Genomic DNA, 15088 nt, shown 5'->3' with positions numbered 1-15088 from the left:
GGGGTATTTTTCTATCTACTGGCTAACACGGTACCAAGATATATATCTTTCCTGTATCAAATTGGATATTCAAGACATCCTGAGGATTCTTGCTCCATTCCTTTTGCAAATCTGCAAACAATTGATCTTTAATGCTATGGGTACGGGCTCCAACTCGTCGCCCTAACTCATCCCAAAAGTGCTCCAAAGGTTTTAAATCCAGTGATTGGCTTGGCTATTGCAAAAGGCGGACATTTATCTTTGTTAACCAGTTTTGTACTAAATAAGATGATCATTGTCTTGCTGGAATTTCCAGTCCCTGCCTACTTTGGTTTTACCATGTGGCAGCATTACATTCTACAGTATATCCTTGTACATGGCAGCATTCATGCTTCCATCATTTCTATGCTGAGAGCCAATGGCAGATGCAGAAAAGCAGCCCTTATCCTTGACATTGCCACCACCATGTTTCTCTGTTGTTTGGTACCTTACATAATTATGTTTTCCAATTGGGCAGTATATATAGTGCTTGCCATCACTACCAAACAGATTTGAACTTGAATTGAACTTGGATTCTTCTGACCACATCACCTTAAACCAATTTGTCTCTTTGCATTGACTGTGTTCTTTGGCAAATTCAAGTCGGACCTTCTGGTTCTTTGCAGAGATGAAAGGCTTCTTGACTGGAACTTGTACATTCAACCCTACTGCTCTTAGCCATCGCCACACAGTTTGGGGACTCACTTTGATCCCTCATTCTTCGTTCAATTCGTGCAAGATCTGTACAGCACTTTTGAGATATTTATGTGGTCGTCCACTTCTAGGTTTTTCAGCTGATCCATAACCTTCTTTTTCTTTCTTTACTATACGTGACACTTGACTCTGAGATTAGTTGAATTTTATAGCTAACTCTTTTTGGCTTTTGCCAGACTTTACTCTCTGAATAAGCTCCAGACGTTTGGTGAGAAATTTGACTTTGTCGTTGCCATGTTTTAACCGAAAAACACACAAGCAAAAATAAAAATTTTAGGCCAATTTTGACTACCTATGATAAAATATGCAAAACATTTGGCCCAGCAAATATTGAAAACTAACACCATAAAGAGATAAAACATTGTCAAACAGAATCTTCATCATTTCACCGTTTGCTTCCGGTTTACTAACGTCACCAGGAAAATGGCATCACAACAGCCAAACTTGTGGTCGTCACTGTAGATACAGCCTTTGTCAGTTTTACTTGTGAGTGGAAATATCCATAAGAAATACTATAACGTCCCTAAATGAAACTTGAATCTACAGATATTTACTTTTTTTCGTTTCTTTTAAAGGTAGTAATTAAAACCAAGTCAGGAGAAGTGATTTATCGGATCTCACCATGGGCAAAGTATGTTTTTCAAGAGGAGAAAAAGGTGGTGTATGACTGGGTTCATTGGCAACCAGTTGACTCTTATACGGTAAGGTGATAACTGCTGCCTTTGCTTCTAAACCATTGCAATTTGCACGTCTAAAATTCCCAAAGCTTTTGGTAAACATTGCCTAAATATGCTACAAGTATTAAAATTTTTTAAGGTAACAGACAGTCAGGTTCTCACTTAGGTTGGGTTCACATTACATTTTGGCAGTCCGTTAGACGGACTACGTTACACCGCGGCATAGCACGGTGTAACGCAGTCCGTTAACGCCACCATTAAGCCCTATGTCGGATGGGCGTGCGCTAGCGATGTGCCGTCATTGAATGGCGGACCCTGAGACGCGGGCAGATGCTCTATCTGTGCTAGCGATTTGGCATGTCGGCACTTGCGTTAACACAGCCGGTTTAACGCATGTGTTGAACGGGCTGCTGATAACGCAATGTGAACCCAGTCTTAGCCTCTGTGACTTTGGGTGGGGTGGCTTTTTAAAGGGTCTCATACTCGCCCCTCACTCAGACTGCAGATTGAACGCAGAACGTCCCCCAAGCCAGATCACATTCCCAACACGCTCATGCTGCCACCACTTACCGAGATGGCAGTAAGTCCCAATGTCGTGCACACAGTGTGCTTACTGGCCGAAGGCCTTACATATGCCACATGCACAAACTACCACTTAATCTTTACGGAGGCACTTAAGTTTTATAGGGCAACATGACAAAGATATTAAAGTTTAATGGCTTTAATACACAAAAGGTACAGCGCACTATGTATAAAAATAGGGAAATAACAGACCTACATAAAACGTGCAAAAAAAGTTTTAAAACAAGCAGTTTAAAAAAAAAACGGTAAAGTTCTATTCTTGGAAGTCCTTTGTAAGCAAGTCCTTTTCTACTCCCAAGAACATGGGTTAGTATGAGTCCAATTGGCCTGTGATCCCAACGTGCGTCACAGTGTGGAAATAATCCATTCATTATATACAGTCCATCACTGCACATTCGGGAATCAGAGGAAGATATGGGGGCCTATTTTATACAAGACCGTACATATAGATTACAGTGGCCGATCTTCACTGCAGGAACATATGCCTTTTTCACTTGGATGTGTGGTCCATCAAGACTTCTCATTTATGTATCTTTAGAGATCATCATAGAACGCTCCCCCCCTCACCCCTTCCCGAAATACTCTGCATCAGCCATAGTGACTCACTGTATTAACATTTATCACCATTCTTCGGAGTGAATTCTAATGTTATTCTTATGGAGATTTCTAGCGGTCGTGGTCTTTGCAGCCAGCGGATCTCTCGCGGCTCCCATATATGTAGATTCTATGATGAGACCACCTCAATATACCTAGCAATAAGTATAAAGCGGTTATCTAAGAAAACTTGAATAATCTCAATTTAACATGTATGTATTTTTATGTAATGTCCTTTTACATTATGCTAGAGATAACCACATACCTTTTTCTTATAGTGTAAGTATGAGCGCCCAAGGAGGCCAAAAAGTATCCGCATTTATGAAGCTCATGTCGGAATTGCATCACCGGAAGGAAAAATTGCATCTTATAAAAATTTCACACATAATGTGCTACCAAAGATAAAGGATCTTGGTAAGCTAAAGTAGGAATAGTTTGTGTCTACTGCTTCCTTACATTGTTCTCTGATCGATATATGTTACATTTTCAAAGCAATAATCGTTCACCTTGTGACATTTCCTCCAGAAAGTCATTTTATAGACTGTAATACTCCTTATAGGCTCATGTTGAGTGATGCATTAAGTCTAAAGCTGCTATTCTTTTCTAGTTCCCGACAACTTTGGGCTATTCAGACATTTTATTTTTCACAGGCAAAGTAAACCTTTTGTTTTCTGTCTTAAGTATGAATAAATGCTTTGTGGTTTTTATTTTTTCTTAAATATAGGCTAGATTTCCACAACGTTTAAGGATTACATTTGGCAGGAGCATTTGAAGTGTACCGTTAAGAGCATGGCCACTCCAGTCATATACAACCACACATGCATAAAACACTATTGACCCCAAAAGAAATATATGTAAATGTATACAATCATGGCCAAGAGTCTAGAAATTGTTCCAGAAAATGAAATATTTCTCCTAGAATATTATTGCAATTAGGCTGGGTTCACACTGCGTCTGTGGCGTCCGTTAGACGGACTACATTACACCGCTGCATATCCAGTCCGTTAACGCCGCCATTATGCCCTATGTCGGGCGCATTGCTAGCGCACGCCCACAATGGGCGTGCGCTAACGATGTGCCATCATTGAGTGACGGACCCTGGGACGCGGGCGGCAGCGTTTCTGGGTCCGTCACTGCTAGCGCTGATAGAGCATCTGCTAGCTCTATCTGCGCTAGCGCGATGGAATGTCGGCACTTGCGTTAACAGCAGCCCGTTAGTGCATGTGTTGAACGGGCTGCTGTTAGCGCAATGTGAACCTAGCCTTGCACGTTTATTTCCTTTGTGTGTCTTGTAACAACACAGAAGATCAAAGAAATAAAAAACACAAAGACAGAAAAAAAAAACTGAAAAAAAAGGCAAATTTGACATAATTTCATACACAGCACCCAAAAATGGGCATAACAAAAGCATACTTGTTCAAACTCACCTATGGCAAGTCAAAGGTGTAGGTGATATAAAAATCACACCTGAAACCAGATAGAAAAGAGGAAAGTTGCCTCAGTCTTTGCATTGTGTGTCTGTGTGCCACCTAAGCATGGAGAACAGAAAGAGAAGAGAACTGTCTGAGGACTTGAGAACCAAAATTGTTGAAAAATATCAACAATCTCAAGGTTACAAGTCCATCTCCAAAGATCTTGATGTTCAATTTTCCACAGTTTGCAACATAGTCAAGAAGTTCACTACCCATGTCTCTGTAGCTAATCTACCTGGATGTAGAGGGCAGAGAAAATTGATGAAAGGTTGCAATGCAGGATAGTAGAGCAGCAACCCCAATCAAGTTGCAAAGAAATTCAAGCTGTCCATGCATTGCATCAGTGTCAGCATGACCTATCCATTGACATTTGTATGAAATGAAACATTATGGCAGGAGACCCAGGAGTGCCCCACTGCTGACAAAGATACCTAAAAAAGCTAGACTGCGGTTTGCCAAAATGTATGTGAGTAAGCCAAAATCCTTCTGGGGAAGTGTCTTGTGGACAGATAAGACCAAGATAGAGCTTTTTGGTAAACACATGATTCTGTTTACTGAAAATGGAATGGGGTCTACAAAGAAAGTTTGAGGGGGGTTTGCTGCCTCTGGCACTGGGTGCCTTGACTATTTGCAAGGCATCATTATTAGTGATGAGCGAGTGTACTCGTTGTTCGGGTTTTCCCGAGCATGCTTGGGTGGTCTCTGAGTATTTGTTAGTGTTCGGAGATTTAGCTTTCATCGCCACAGCTGAATGATTTACAGCTACTAGCCAGCCTGAGTACATGTGGGGTTGCCTGGTTGCTAGGGAATCCCCACAAGTATTCAAGCTGGCTAATAGCTGTAAATCATTCAGTTGTGGCGATGAAAACTAAATCTCCGAGCACTTACAAATACTCGGACATCACCCGAGCGTGCTCTGGAAAACCCGAGCAACGAGTATACTCGCTCATCACTAATCATTATATCTGAAGACTACCAAAGGATTTGGGGTCTTTGTCAGAAAACAGGGTTTGCGTTGTAGGTCATGATTCTTCCAGCAGGTCAGTAACCCCAAACCTACTTCAAGAAGCACCCAGAAATGGATGGAAACATAGTGCTGTAGAGTTCTGAATTGGCAGCAATGAGTCTGGATCCAAATCCCATTGATCACCATTGGAGAGATCTTAAAATTGCTGTTGGGAGAAGGCATCCTTCAAATTTGAGAACTGGAGCAGTTTGCAAATGAAGAGTGGTCCAAAATTCCAGTTGAGAAGTGTAAGGCACTTATTGATGGTTATAGGAAACAATTTGATTGCAGTTGTTTATTCCAAAGGGTGTGCAACCAAATATTAAGTCACTGATCTGATATCATTACGATAGTTTATCAATGTCAAAGTAATGGAGCAACCCTCTTCTGAATTAGGCACATCCTACTCCAGTTCTTTCGTTAAAGGGGTTGTCCATTACTTGGATAGCTCCTTCTCAATTCTTATATTCCCTCTTATAAAATACAAGCAGCTTCTACTCCCCTCAGGTGCCGGTGTGATTCCAGCTATGATGGCACCTGCTCTCCAGGGACCCTCATGATGTTTTTTTATGCCACGGGAGCCCTGCAACCAATCAACAGTGGCTTCACTCTCATTTCATTTGGACACAACTGACACCTAAAAGAAGTGAGAGCTGCTGACTCTCTGATTTCCTCCGAGTCGCATTTTCATCCGAAGGAAGTGAGAGGGAAACAGCTGGTGATTGGCTGCAGGGCTTACGTGGCCTAAGAACTACATGTGAGCCTCAGGAGAGCAGATGGAGTCATAGTGTGAAGAAAGCTTCAATCAATTTTTTTTTTAGAGTATCAAAAGACTTGCAACCGTCCTGGGCAAACTGAGTAGATAAAGCAATGGAGTGGGGATCACAAATGGCAATTTAGCACAGGTTACCCTTTAGCCTAAGGCCGGCCCTGCTGGGAGCGTCCTGCAAACCGGCCAGTGTCAGAGCAGTGCTTGAGAGCTGAGGTGGCCGGTGACCTGAGCAATGAGCCGAAAACTATAGAAATAATAATTAGTGATGAGCGAGTGTACTCGTTGCTCGGGTTTTCCCGAGCACGCTCGGGTGATCTCCGAGTATTTATGACTGCTCGGAGATTTAGTTTTCATCTCGGCAGCTGAATGATTTACAGCTGCTAGCCTGCTTGATTACTTGTGGGGATTCCCTAGCAACCAGGCAACCCCCACATGTACTCCGCCTGGCTAGTAGCTGTAAATCATTCATCTGCCCCGATGAAAACTAAATCTCCGAGCAGTTACAAATACTCGGAGGTCACCAGAGCGTGCTTCGGGAAAATCCGAGCAATGAGTACACTCGCTCATCACTATTAATAATCCCTCCTTTCTAGATGAACACAGAGGATTTTTAATAAGACTTAACATGACTCGTTCCATTTGTAACTTTTTTTTTTTTTTTTAGAGATTTTACTCATTGATTAAAGGGAAATTAATACTAATTGACCACTACTTAACCTGCCAGCCAGAAAAAAAAATATGGAATGTATATTTTTGCAGTTCTCATTTTACATATGAGAAGATGTAAGTTAAATTTGTAATACATGCCTGTACACAGTTAATCAGTACGGTGCGCTCTGAAGAATCTTTTTTCTTATGTTTTTTGGTTTTTTTTTCAGTTAAAATGAATACTTTTTAATTAAAACAAGCCGAAATAAATACCTCGATAATAATTAGAATCCGTTCACACTTGAGCAGGAACATTATGACAGCACGTTCAGAATTGAAAAGGGGGAGAGAAGAAAAAAAAAATGAAACTTTCTTCCTTTTTGCTCTTATTAACCTGAAGGTTATTCCGTTTACTGATATTAATCATCTCCCATCTGTTTGAAGGAGGATCTCTTTACTGACATTAAAGTTTTACTTAAGAAGGATTTGTTCTAACTTCTGCGGATTTATCCCTTAACTGTTCTCCTTTCAGGTTTCCTTCATTTCATATCACAGAAAAGCAGTTAAGGTGACAAACGCGGCAAAGGAGAAAACAAAATAAAAAAGGAATTGGGGAGAGGGGGGAGGGAAACTTTTTTTTTTGTATTTTCTTTAGGTGTTTCTTGTACAGAGAGCTGCAAAAGGGAAAAAAAATACGCCTTTTATGTCTGTTCTTTTCAAGAGCGTCCTTTGGGGAATTGAATGTGATAAGCAATGTGTAATGATTAAAGATATAAGTACAGGGTGTTTGAAATGTATTTACCCAAAAAGAAAGCCCCGGTTAAGCGTAAAGGATAGTACAAAACAATCAATTACTTCTGCCGCCTTTCATGATTTACCTTGCAAATATCAAAAGTGCACGTGAAGTTCAGGACATGCAGATGGGCATAGTTTAATATTCAGGCGTCAAATTGGATTCGTATTTGCATCTTCCTCGTTTCTCGTCTTATTAAAACAGAAAAATGCTACGGTTTTGGCTTTCTCCGGACAACGGCAAGCGACCTTTTTGAATCATTTACGTAAAGGCCATTAACATTAAAATATTAAGCCGGCTTTAATTTCAGAGACCAAGTTGCAACGCTATTTACAGACTAATGAAAAATACCAGGTTTTTAATTTAAGTTGGATTATACGCATTATTTTTTTTTTTGCACAAAATATTCTCGCCTGTATCTACCGTAGGGTGTTATGCTTATTACCTCTAGAATACTTTTGTGTTTTGCATCATGTTGTTTTGATTTTTTTTTTACTTAGGTTTCAAAATAGGATAAAACTATAAATATTCCTCAGTAAATCATAGTTTAAGTGAAAAGATCGTAGCATGGAATATTAAGCCGGATGTAAATGTGTGTAGGTGTCTCGAGGTTAGAACTGCAGAAAATGTCAAGAAAGAAAGGGCTGCCGCTCCGAAAATATTAGTGTTTTTTTTTTTTTTTTTTTAAATGGTGGAGAAGAATCTTTTTTAAGTTGCTAAAAGGTAACTAACACTTAACAATGTTATTGTGGACACTTTACATGATTATAGGGGTCGCGAAAGTGAAGAACGAGCTTTCTGGATGCAAGGCAGTTACAAATGCACGTTTCTTTTTTTGGACTTTTTTTTGTGCTCTGTAATATTTTGTAATTGTAATCGGTGTGCAAACTTCGTAGCAAGAGTTTTGTTTCTGATGGTATGGTTCTAGTTAAATCAATTGGTTCAACTCTGAAATGCTGCAGCGTTTCAGTGAAAAACATAGTTTAAGGCTGGTTTTACACTTGCCGTGTTTTTTTTTTCTGCCCATTTTTGCGGCCCCAATGCATTTTTATGGGGCCGCAAAAATTCGTAGGAGCGCCGTAAGGCCATGAGGGCCGTATTTACGGCTGCGAAAAAAATATAGAGCAACGGAAGCTTGTTTTTGCGGTGCACTGTGAATTCCGTTTTTGCGGATTGCCGTATCTTTTGGTCCCTACTTTTTCCCTACAATTCTAATTCAGAAAAAGGGCGATCTGCAAGATTTTTGCAGCAGACCGGGAAAATAATGTTGATACGGCCCTCAAAAATGGGCTTTGAAAATCATGGTAAGTGTAAAAGAAGCCTAATAGCCACCAGGGACCGAGTCGCGCTAGAGAGTAGTCAGGCAGGCGTGTCCTCATTGGCTCCTCCCCACCCGCTGCCCTGGATAGTCTGGTCTCACCCTTCGTGTATTTATGTGGAGACCCTCCTCTCCAACTAGTCTCTCGTGCTTCTCTGTCCTCAGCAGCCTTTAAACTAAGTTTTTCTCTGAAATGTTGCAGCTTCTCAGATTTGAACCTATATGGGTGAAATGTTTGCAGCCAGCTTCTGATACTTGATGCGCATAGACTGGGTAGCATGACGATTTAATGTAAATGTTGAGGCCTCCAGAGTGAGACTCACCTCTTGTAGCTGCTTTCTAGAGACCTGAATGGCAAAACCCTTAAACTTCCATCACAATTCGCCAAATGAGATTTTGCTTTGCAAAATCCATATTAAACTACCCATTTATGGTCAAACATGGTTATCGCAAGGAAAAACTGTCTTTAAAATGTAAATGGAGTAACAGCAACAGCTACTGGTAGTTTTGGAGGGGCTATGCTGAGTAGACAGCTGATGACGCAGTGTTAAATGTTTGTAGTATGTTTGTAGTTCCTCAAACCTATATTATATGACCTCTCTGTTTTACTTGTTTTAGTTCTTTTACTTTAATCCACCAGCTTTATAAAGGTGCAGATAATGGTCGTTGTATGTCCCACATAGAAAAGTTAGTTGTCTCTCAATGTCCGAGTGCTGATGATTCTGCTAAAAACGGCAATATAGAAGGCGTTTTATTGAATTGTCTCATTCAAATTTCAGCTGCCAGGGCATTAATTTATTGGCCCTGGCAGGTGATGGCTAATTTTGGGGCCAGCTTGGTATTTACCTGGCGAGAGCCACTGTAGGGCAAATGTGGTATTATATGGGTTCTCTTCCGATGAATCAAGTTCATGTTATAGACGTCTTAAGTCTTCCTGCATAAGAGCTGTTTTCATAGAATAGCTTTACATTCTGATTCTTCTGATAGTAACATAGTAACATAGTTAGTAAGGCCGAAAAAATACATTTGTCCATCCAGTTCAGCCTATATTCCATCATAATAAATCCCCAGATTTACGTCCTTCTACAGAACCTAATAATTGTATGATACAATATTGTTCTGCTCCAGGAAGACATCCAGGCCTCTCTTGAACCCCTCGACTGAGTTCGCCATCACCACCTCCTCAGGCAAGCAATTCCAGATTCTCACTGCCCTAACAGTAAAGAATCCTCTTCTATGTTGGTGGAAAAACCTTCTCTCCTCCAGACGCAAAGAATGCCCCCTTGTGCCCGTCACCTTCCTTGCTGATGTTTGCTGACTTTTTTTTTTTCATGTGCCAAATTCTTCAAAACGACACTCGCGGTTTATGAAATTGGCACATAATAAAAAATGCTGCTCTTTTTTTGTCTTCAAAAAGGTTGGCCACTTCTTTTTGACTGATTTATCCTTACCACCCCTGCCGATCAGCTGTCATTGGTGTCAGTGGCGGCCGCTGCCCAAGGACTCACTTCCAGAGCTGGCAGTCTTCTGGTAGTGGCTTTCGAAAGGTAGTGCACATCCGCCTTACAGTGATTTGAATAAGAGTCGGATGTGTAGTACCCAGCCTCTCTGTAAGTGACTACAGCGATAACAGCTTATTGGCGGTGTCTGACTCCAGCCCATCAGACATTGGTGAATCTAAAGTAGTGGACAACCTCTTTAACCAGTTTCTGTTTCTTTCTAGCACCAAAAGTCGCAAATCCTTTATAAAGTTACAAACTGAAAACTCTTCCAGAAGTGAAGGGGAGGGGTTTCCTGGAGTCAGATTTGCCAAAATAGTGCAACATTTTGTGAAAGTTGTTGTTTTCATGAATTTGTCTAAAATATCTGGATGAGCAAATTTATTAAGGAAAAGAAAATACTTAAACAATAAGTGCAAATACTAAAGCCACTAACAAAGGATGAAAAGGATGACATTGCTTCAGAAAAGTCGAGAAATGGAAATGATGATTCAGGGGGGGCCAAAGAGTTGGATTCTGATTGGTAGATCCCCCCCCCCAACATCCATGTTGTTCCATTCCCTAAAAGATCCTACAAATAGGGTTTGTTTTCATTAGACCACCTCATTGCCTGACGTGTCATGGGGGTGAAAACTATCTTCCAGTTCCTTACCTACTATGGGACAGCGTGTCCTCTTGTAGCTGAAACCTTCCATGATCAGGAGTGCTTGCATTTCTGTTAGCTTGCAGGATTTAGTACCATCATAACGAATGATTCTAGCACATCCATACAGTTCATAGCTCTTTGTTAAAGCTATGACAAAGAACCCATGAGGTTCAAAATGTGTCTCTTGAAGAACGTTCTACATCCATTCAAAGCCATTTTATAGTTTTTTTAATGACGATTTTTAATAAAACTACAGATTATTTTATTGGACAGATCCTTGAATGAACATTTAACTTGTACTGTATTTCAGTTGCCAATAAGTAGTGAATTTACTTGGTCAACAAATCTACAATTGACCCATTTATGGAAGGTCCCATGACATGATGTTGCAAGGATGTTAAACTATTGTGTTCACTTTGTATCAAGAGTTAACCTGGGACCATGAATGTATGGTGGCAGTGTAATGGAGCAGAAGTACTCCAAACTTCTTGTTCTTGTGTGTTAAGTAGTGTAGAGCGAGTATACTCATTGCTTGTGTTTTCCCAATCACTCTACTAGACTCTACAGCTACTAGAGTCTACACTCTAGACTACACTCTACAGCTACTAGACAGCTTGATTACATGTGGGGATTCCCTAGCAACCAGGCAACCCCACATGTACTCAGGCTGGCTAGTAGCTGTAAATCATGCAGCTGCGTCAACAAAAACTAAATCTCCGAGCAGTCACAAATACTCGGAGACCACCCGAGCATGCTGGGGAAAGCCCAAGCAATGAGTATATTCGCTCATCACTAGTGTTAAGCCCAGGCATCCTTAGTTTTACAAGTATGCCAGAAAAATAGGGGTTCCACAGGAAACCTCAGCATAGATGACAGTGTAGTAGATCCGCATCGGTCTTGAGAACAGGACCTCATCACTAGCAGTGCGGTGTGCGGATATGGCCACACATCCATGGCAAGATGCTGGCTGCAATTTGTTTTAAGTATTAAGTCCACTAATCAGTGTTTTTTGCAATTCTGCATGAAATTATAAGATTTTGTAAAGTGTTGGGGAAATTTGTGTAATGTTCCAGGTGCCTACTTTAAGAAAATATACAAGTATGGCGATGTACTGTGGGATATACAGTAAATTTATTACTTGACTTTAGCTCTGCCCCTTCTTGCAGCATTGCTGATTTTTTTTTTTTTTTTTACATAATATGAACACATTGTATGGTGATGTTTGCCGAAATTTTCAAGGTTCAGTTGCCTCAATTAGCGCCTTCACAACTGGAGCACAGCACAGACAGTTAGTTAACACCTTCACGACATGCGCCGAACTAGTACTGCCATGTCGTGTCTCCGCCTTTGATGTGGGCTCCGGCGGTGAGCCCACATCAAAGTCGCGACATGTCAGCTGTTTTGTACAGCCGACACATGCGCGCAATAGCGGCAGGTGAAATTGCGATTCACCCGCCGCTATTAACCTGTTAAATGCCGCTGTCAAACGCTGACAGCGGCATTTAACTACCGCTTCCGGCCGCGGGGCCGGAAATGAGTGCATCGCTGACCCCAGTCACATGATCGGGGGCCGGCGATGTGTCAGGACAGTATCCATAGAGGTCCTTGAGACTGATGCCGGTTTGCTGTGAGCGCCACCCTGTGGTCGGCACTCATAGCAAGCCTGCAATTCAGCTACATAGCAGCGATCTGATGATCACTGCTATGTAGAGCCGATCGAGTAGTGTCAGCTTCTAGCCTCCCATGGAGACTATTGAAGCATGGCAAAAGTTTAAAAAAAAAAGTTTTTAAAAATATGAAAAAAAAAAAAATAAAAGTTTAAATCACCCCCCTTTCGCCCCATCCTAAACTAAACCATAAAAAAAAATCAAACCTACACATATTTGGTATCACCGCGTTCAAAATCGCCCGATCTATCAATAAAAAAAAGCATTAACCTGATCGCTAAACAGCGTAGCGAGAAAAAAAATTTGAAACGCCAGAATTACGTTTTTTGGGTCGCCGCCACATTGCATTAACATGCAATAACGGGCGATCAAAAGAACAAATCTGGTATCATTAATAATGACAGCTCGGCACGCAACAAATAAGCCCTCACCCAACCCCAGATCATGAAAAATGGAGACGCTACGGGTATCAGAAAATGGCACATTTTTTTTTAGCGAACTTTTGAATTTGTTTCAGCACTTAGACATGTTTGGTATCTATGAACTCGTAATGACCTGGAGAATCATAATATCAGGTCAGTTTTAGCATTTAGTGAACCTAGCAAAAAAGCCAACCAAAAAACAAGTGTGGGATTGCACTTTTTTTGCAATTTCACCACACTTGGAATTTTTTTCCTGTCTTCTAGTACAAGAGATGGTAAAACCAATGGTGTTGTTCAAAAGTACAACTCGTCCCGCAAAAAATAAGCCCTCACATGGCCATATTGACGGAAAAAAAAAAAGGTAACGGCTCTGGGAAGGAGGGAAGTGAAAAACGAAAACGCAAAAACGAAAAAGGGCCGCGGCGGGAACGAGTTAAGCTCAGGCAGAGCAGCAGATAACTATTTGATGTTTCCCTGCCACGTGGGCTGATAGGAGGTAAAATATGCCCTGCCTTCCAGCATAACATTTTCACGATTTTCTTATTTTTTAACCACTTGTAAATCAAGCTGGAAAATCACGACCACCATGTTTATTCCTACTCAATTGCTACTGACTTTTTAAAACTTCTACGATTGTCACACAAATTCCTCTGAATTTACTTTGTGCCAAGATCAACCACATTTAGATAGCTTTGGAAAAAGATTCTGCAAATCCCCCCAAAAAAAGAAAAGAAAAGAAATACTATTCTATTAATATGTATACCTTCCAGGCATGTCTTGTCCAGAAAGATCGGGGAGGTTTGTGTCTCCTGCTATTACTGACAGTTTATGGAAGATTCTGTCATAGGTTTCATGTAACTTACTACATTGTTGTCATTTTATTTCCGTTTACCAGGTTACAACTGTATTCAGATGATGGCCGTTATGGAACATGCATATTATGCAAGTTTTGGGTACCAAATTACCAGTTTCTTTGCTGCATCAAGGTATTATAAAAAAGATAAAATTCTCAAATCAACTAATTGTATTAACCATAAATATACCTTAATACTTAAATTAGGCAAAAGCTATTCCCGATAAATATCAGTGGGGCTGCTGTTAGTGCCATAGAGCAGCATGGCTTCTGCAGGATAACACATGCGGCACAATAAGAACAAACATTCGGAGGTCTCTCTACATTCCGGTATTCTCTTGACTCCATCTCAGTACATCTTTCTTTCTGTGGAGCAGATGTGCTCTTCCTTACTACTTTTGGCTCAACACATCCTGAAATGATCGGCATGTTATTACTAACTTACAAAAAAAAGTATACTATTTTTATTTTTTTACAGTTATTTATGCCATGTGTCTATATGTGTCCAGCCAGCGAGTAGTTTTGATGTCAATTGCAGTCTTTCGAAGGATTTTTCTTAACACATGACAAAAATGTATTATGTTTGTATATTAACAAATTTGAGTCCTTGAAGGGAATTTGTCAGCAGGCTTTTGCTATGTAATCTGAGAGCAGCATGATGTAGGGGCAGGGACTCCGATTCTAGCAATGTCACTTGCTGCTCTGCATGCTGTCATTTTTGGTAGAATCACTGTTTTCTCTGCTGCAGATCTAGCGGAATGCTGAGCTCTGTGTGTAACCCCCGCCCACACCACTGATTGGCTACTTTGTGTATACTGTACATTGACATCTGCCAATCAGTGCTGAGGAAGTAGTTGGACTAGGAGGCAGGAGACACATAGTCCTGCAGTGATAATCTCCTGCTGATAAAATACTGATATTACCAAAAGTGCAGAACACGGCACTCTCTGTCTCTACTTTATTCTGCTCTCATTACATAGTAAAAACCATCTGACAGATTCTCTTTAATAAAGGTTGCAGAAATGAAAAGATGAGGATATTGTTGCTTTCACTGCCTGCCAAATACTTGGAGCAGAATATCGGATTTTACAGCATCCACTTGTTTCAGCAGACTCTAACCAATTGAATTTACTGTAGTAGGGAGTCACTTTTGGGCTCTGTCTGACCTCCTTCTCGGCAGTATGCGCCTTCTTGAGGTGGGAACTAAATACAAGACCTAGAGCACACTGCTGAAAATTGGGTCAGACAGCACAAAGTGACTGCTACGATGACGTCAGTGACACCTTTGGCAAATCTTTTTTTCTGGCCTTTAGATAGATAGAAGCCCTGATGGAGTCACTAACTGGTGGGAAAAACACCCAGCTTTAACAGGGAGGAGAAAGCACCCTTCAAGGACTAATAATTGAG

At 40.8% G+C, this 15088-nt stretch overlaps 1 protein-coding gene across 2 annotated transcripts in view; it reads left to right on the top strand.

Annotated features, from left to right (window-relative positions):
• Positions 1-15088, top strand: part of GBE1 (1,4-alpha-glucan branching enzyme 1) — a 226023-nt gene that overhangs the window by 95209 nt on the left and 115726 nt on the right. For both annotated transcript variants that reach the window (XM_069760970.1, XM_069760971.1), the window contains exons 5-7: positions 1308-1433; positions 2864-2999; positions 13724-13814. In XM_069760970.1, coding sequence (XP_069617071.1) covers positions 1308-1433; positions 2864-2999; positions 13724-13814 — 353 coding nt within the window. The remainder of the gene's footprint in view (positions 1-1307; positions 1434-2863; positions 3000-13723; positions 13815-15088) is intronic.

This window comes from Ranitomeya imitator, chromosome 3 (genome assembly GCF_032444005.1).
Source record: "Ranitomeya imitator isolate aRanImi1 chromosome 3, aRanImi1.pri, whole genome shotgun sequence".
NCBI classification, from domain to species: Eukaryota; Metazoa; Chordata; class Amphibia; order Anura; family Dendrobatidae; genus Ranitomeya; species Ranitomeya imitator.
This window is presented reverse-complemented; position numbering and strand designations above follow the sequence as displayed.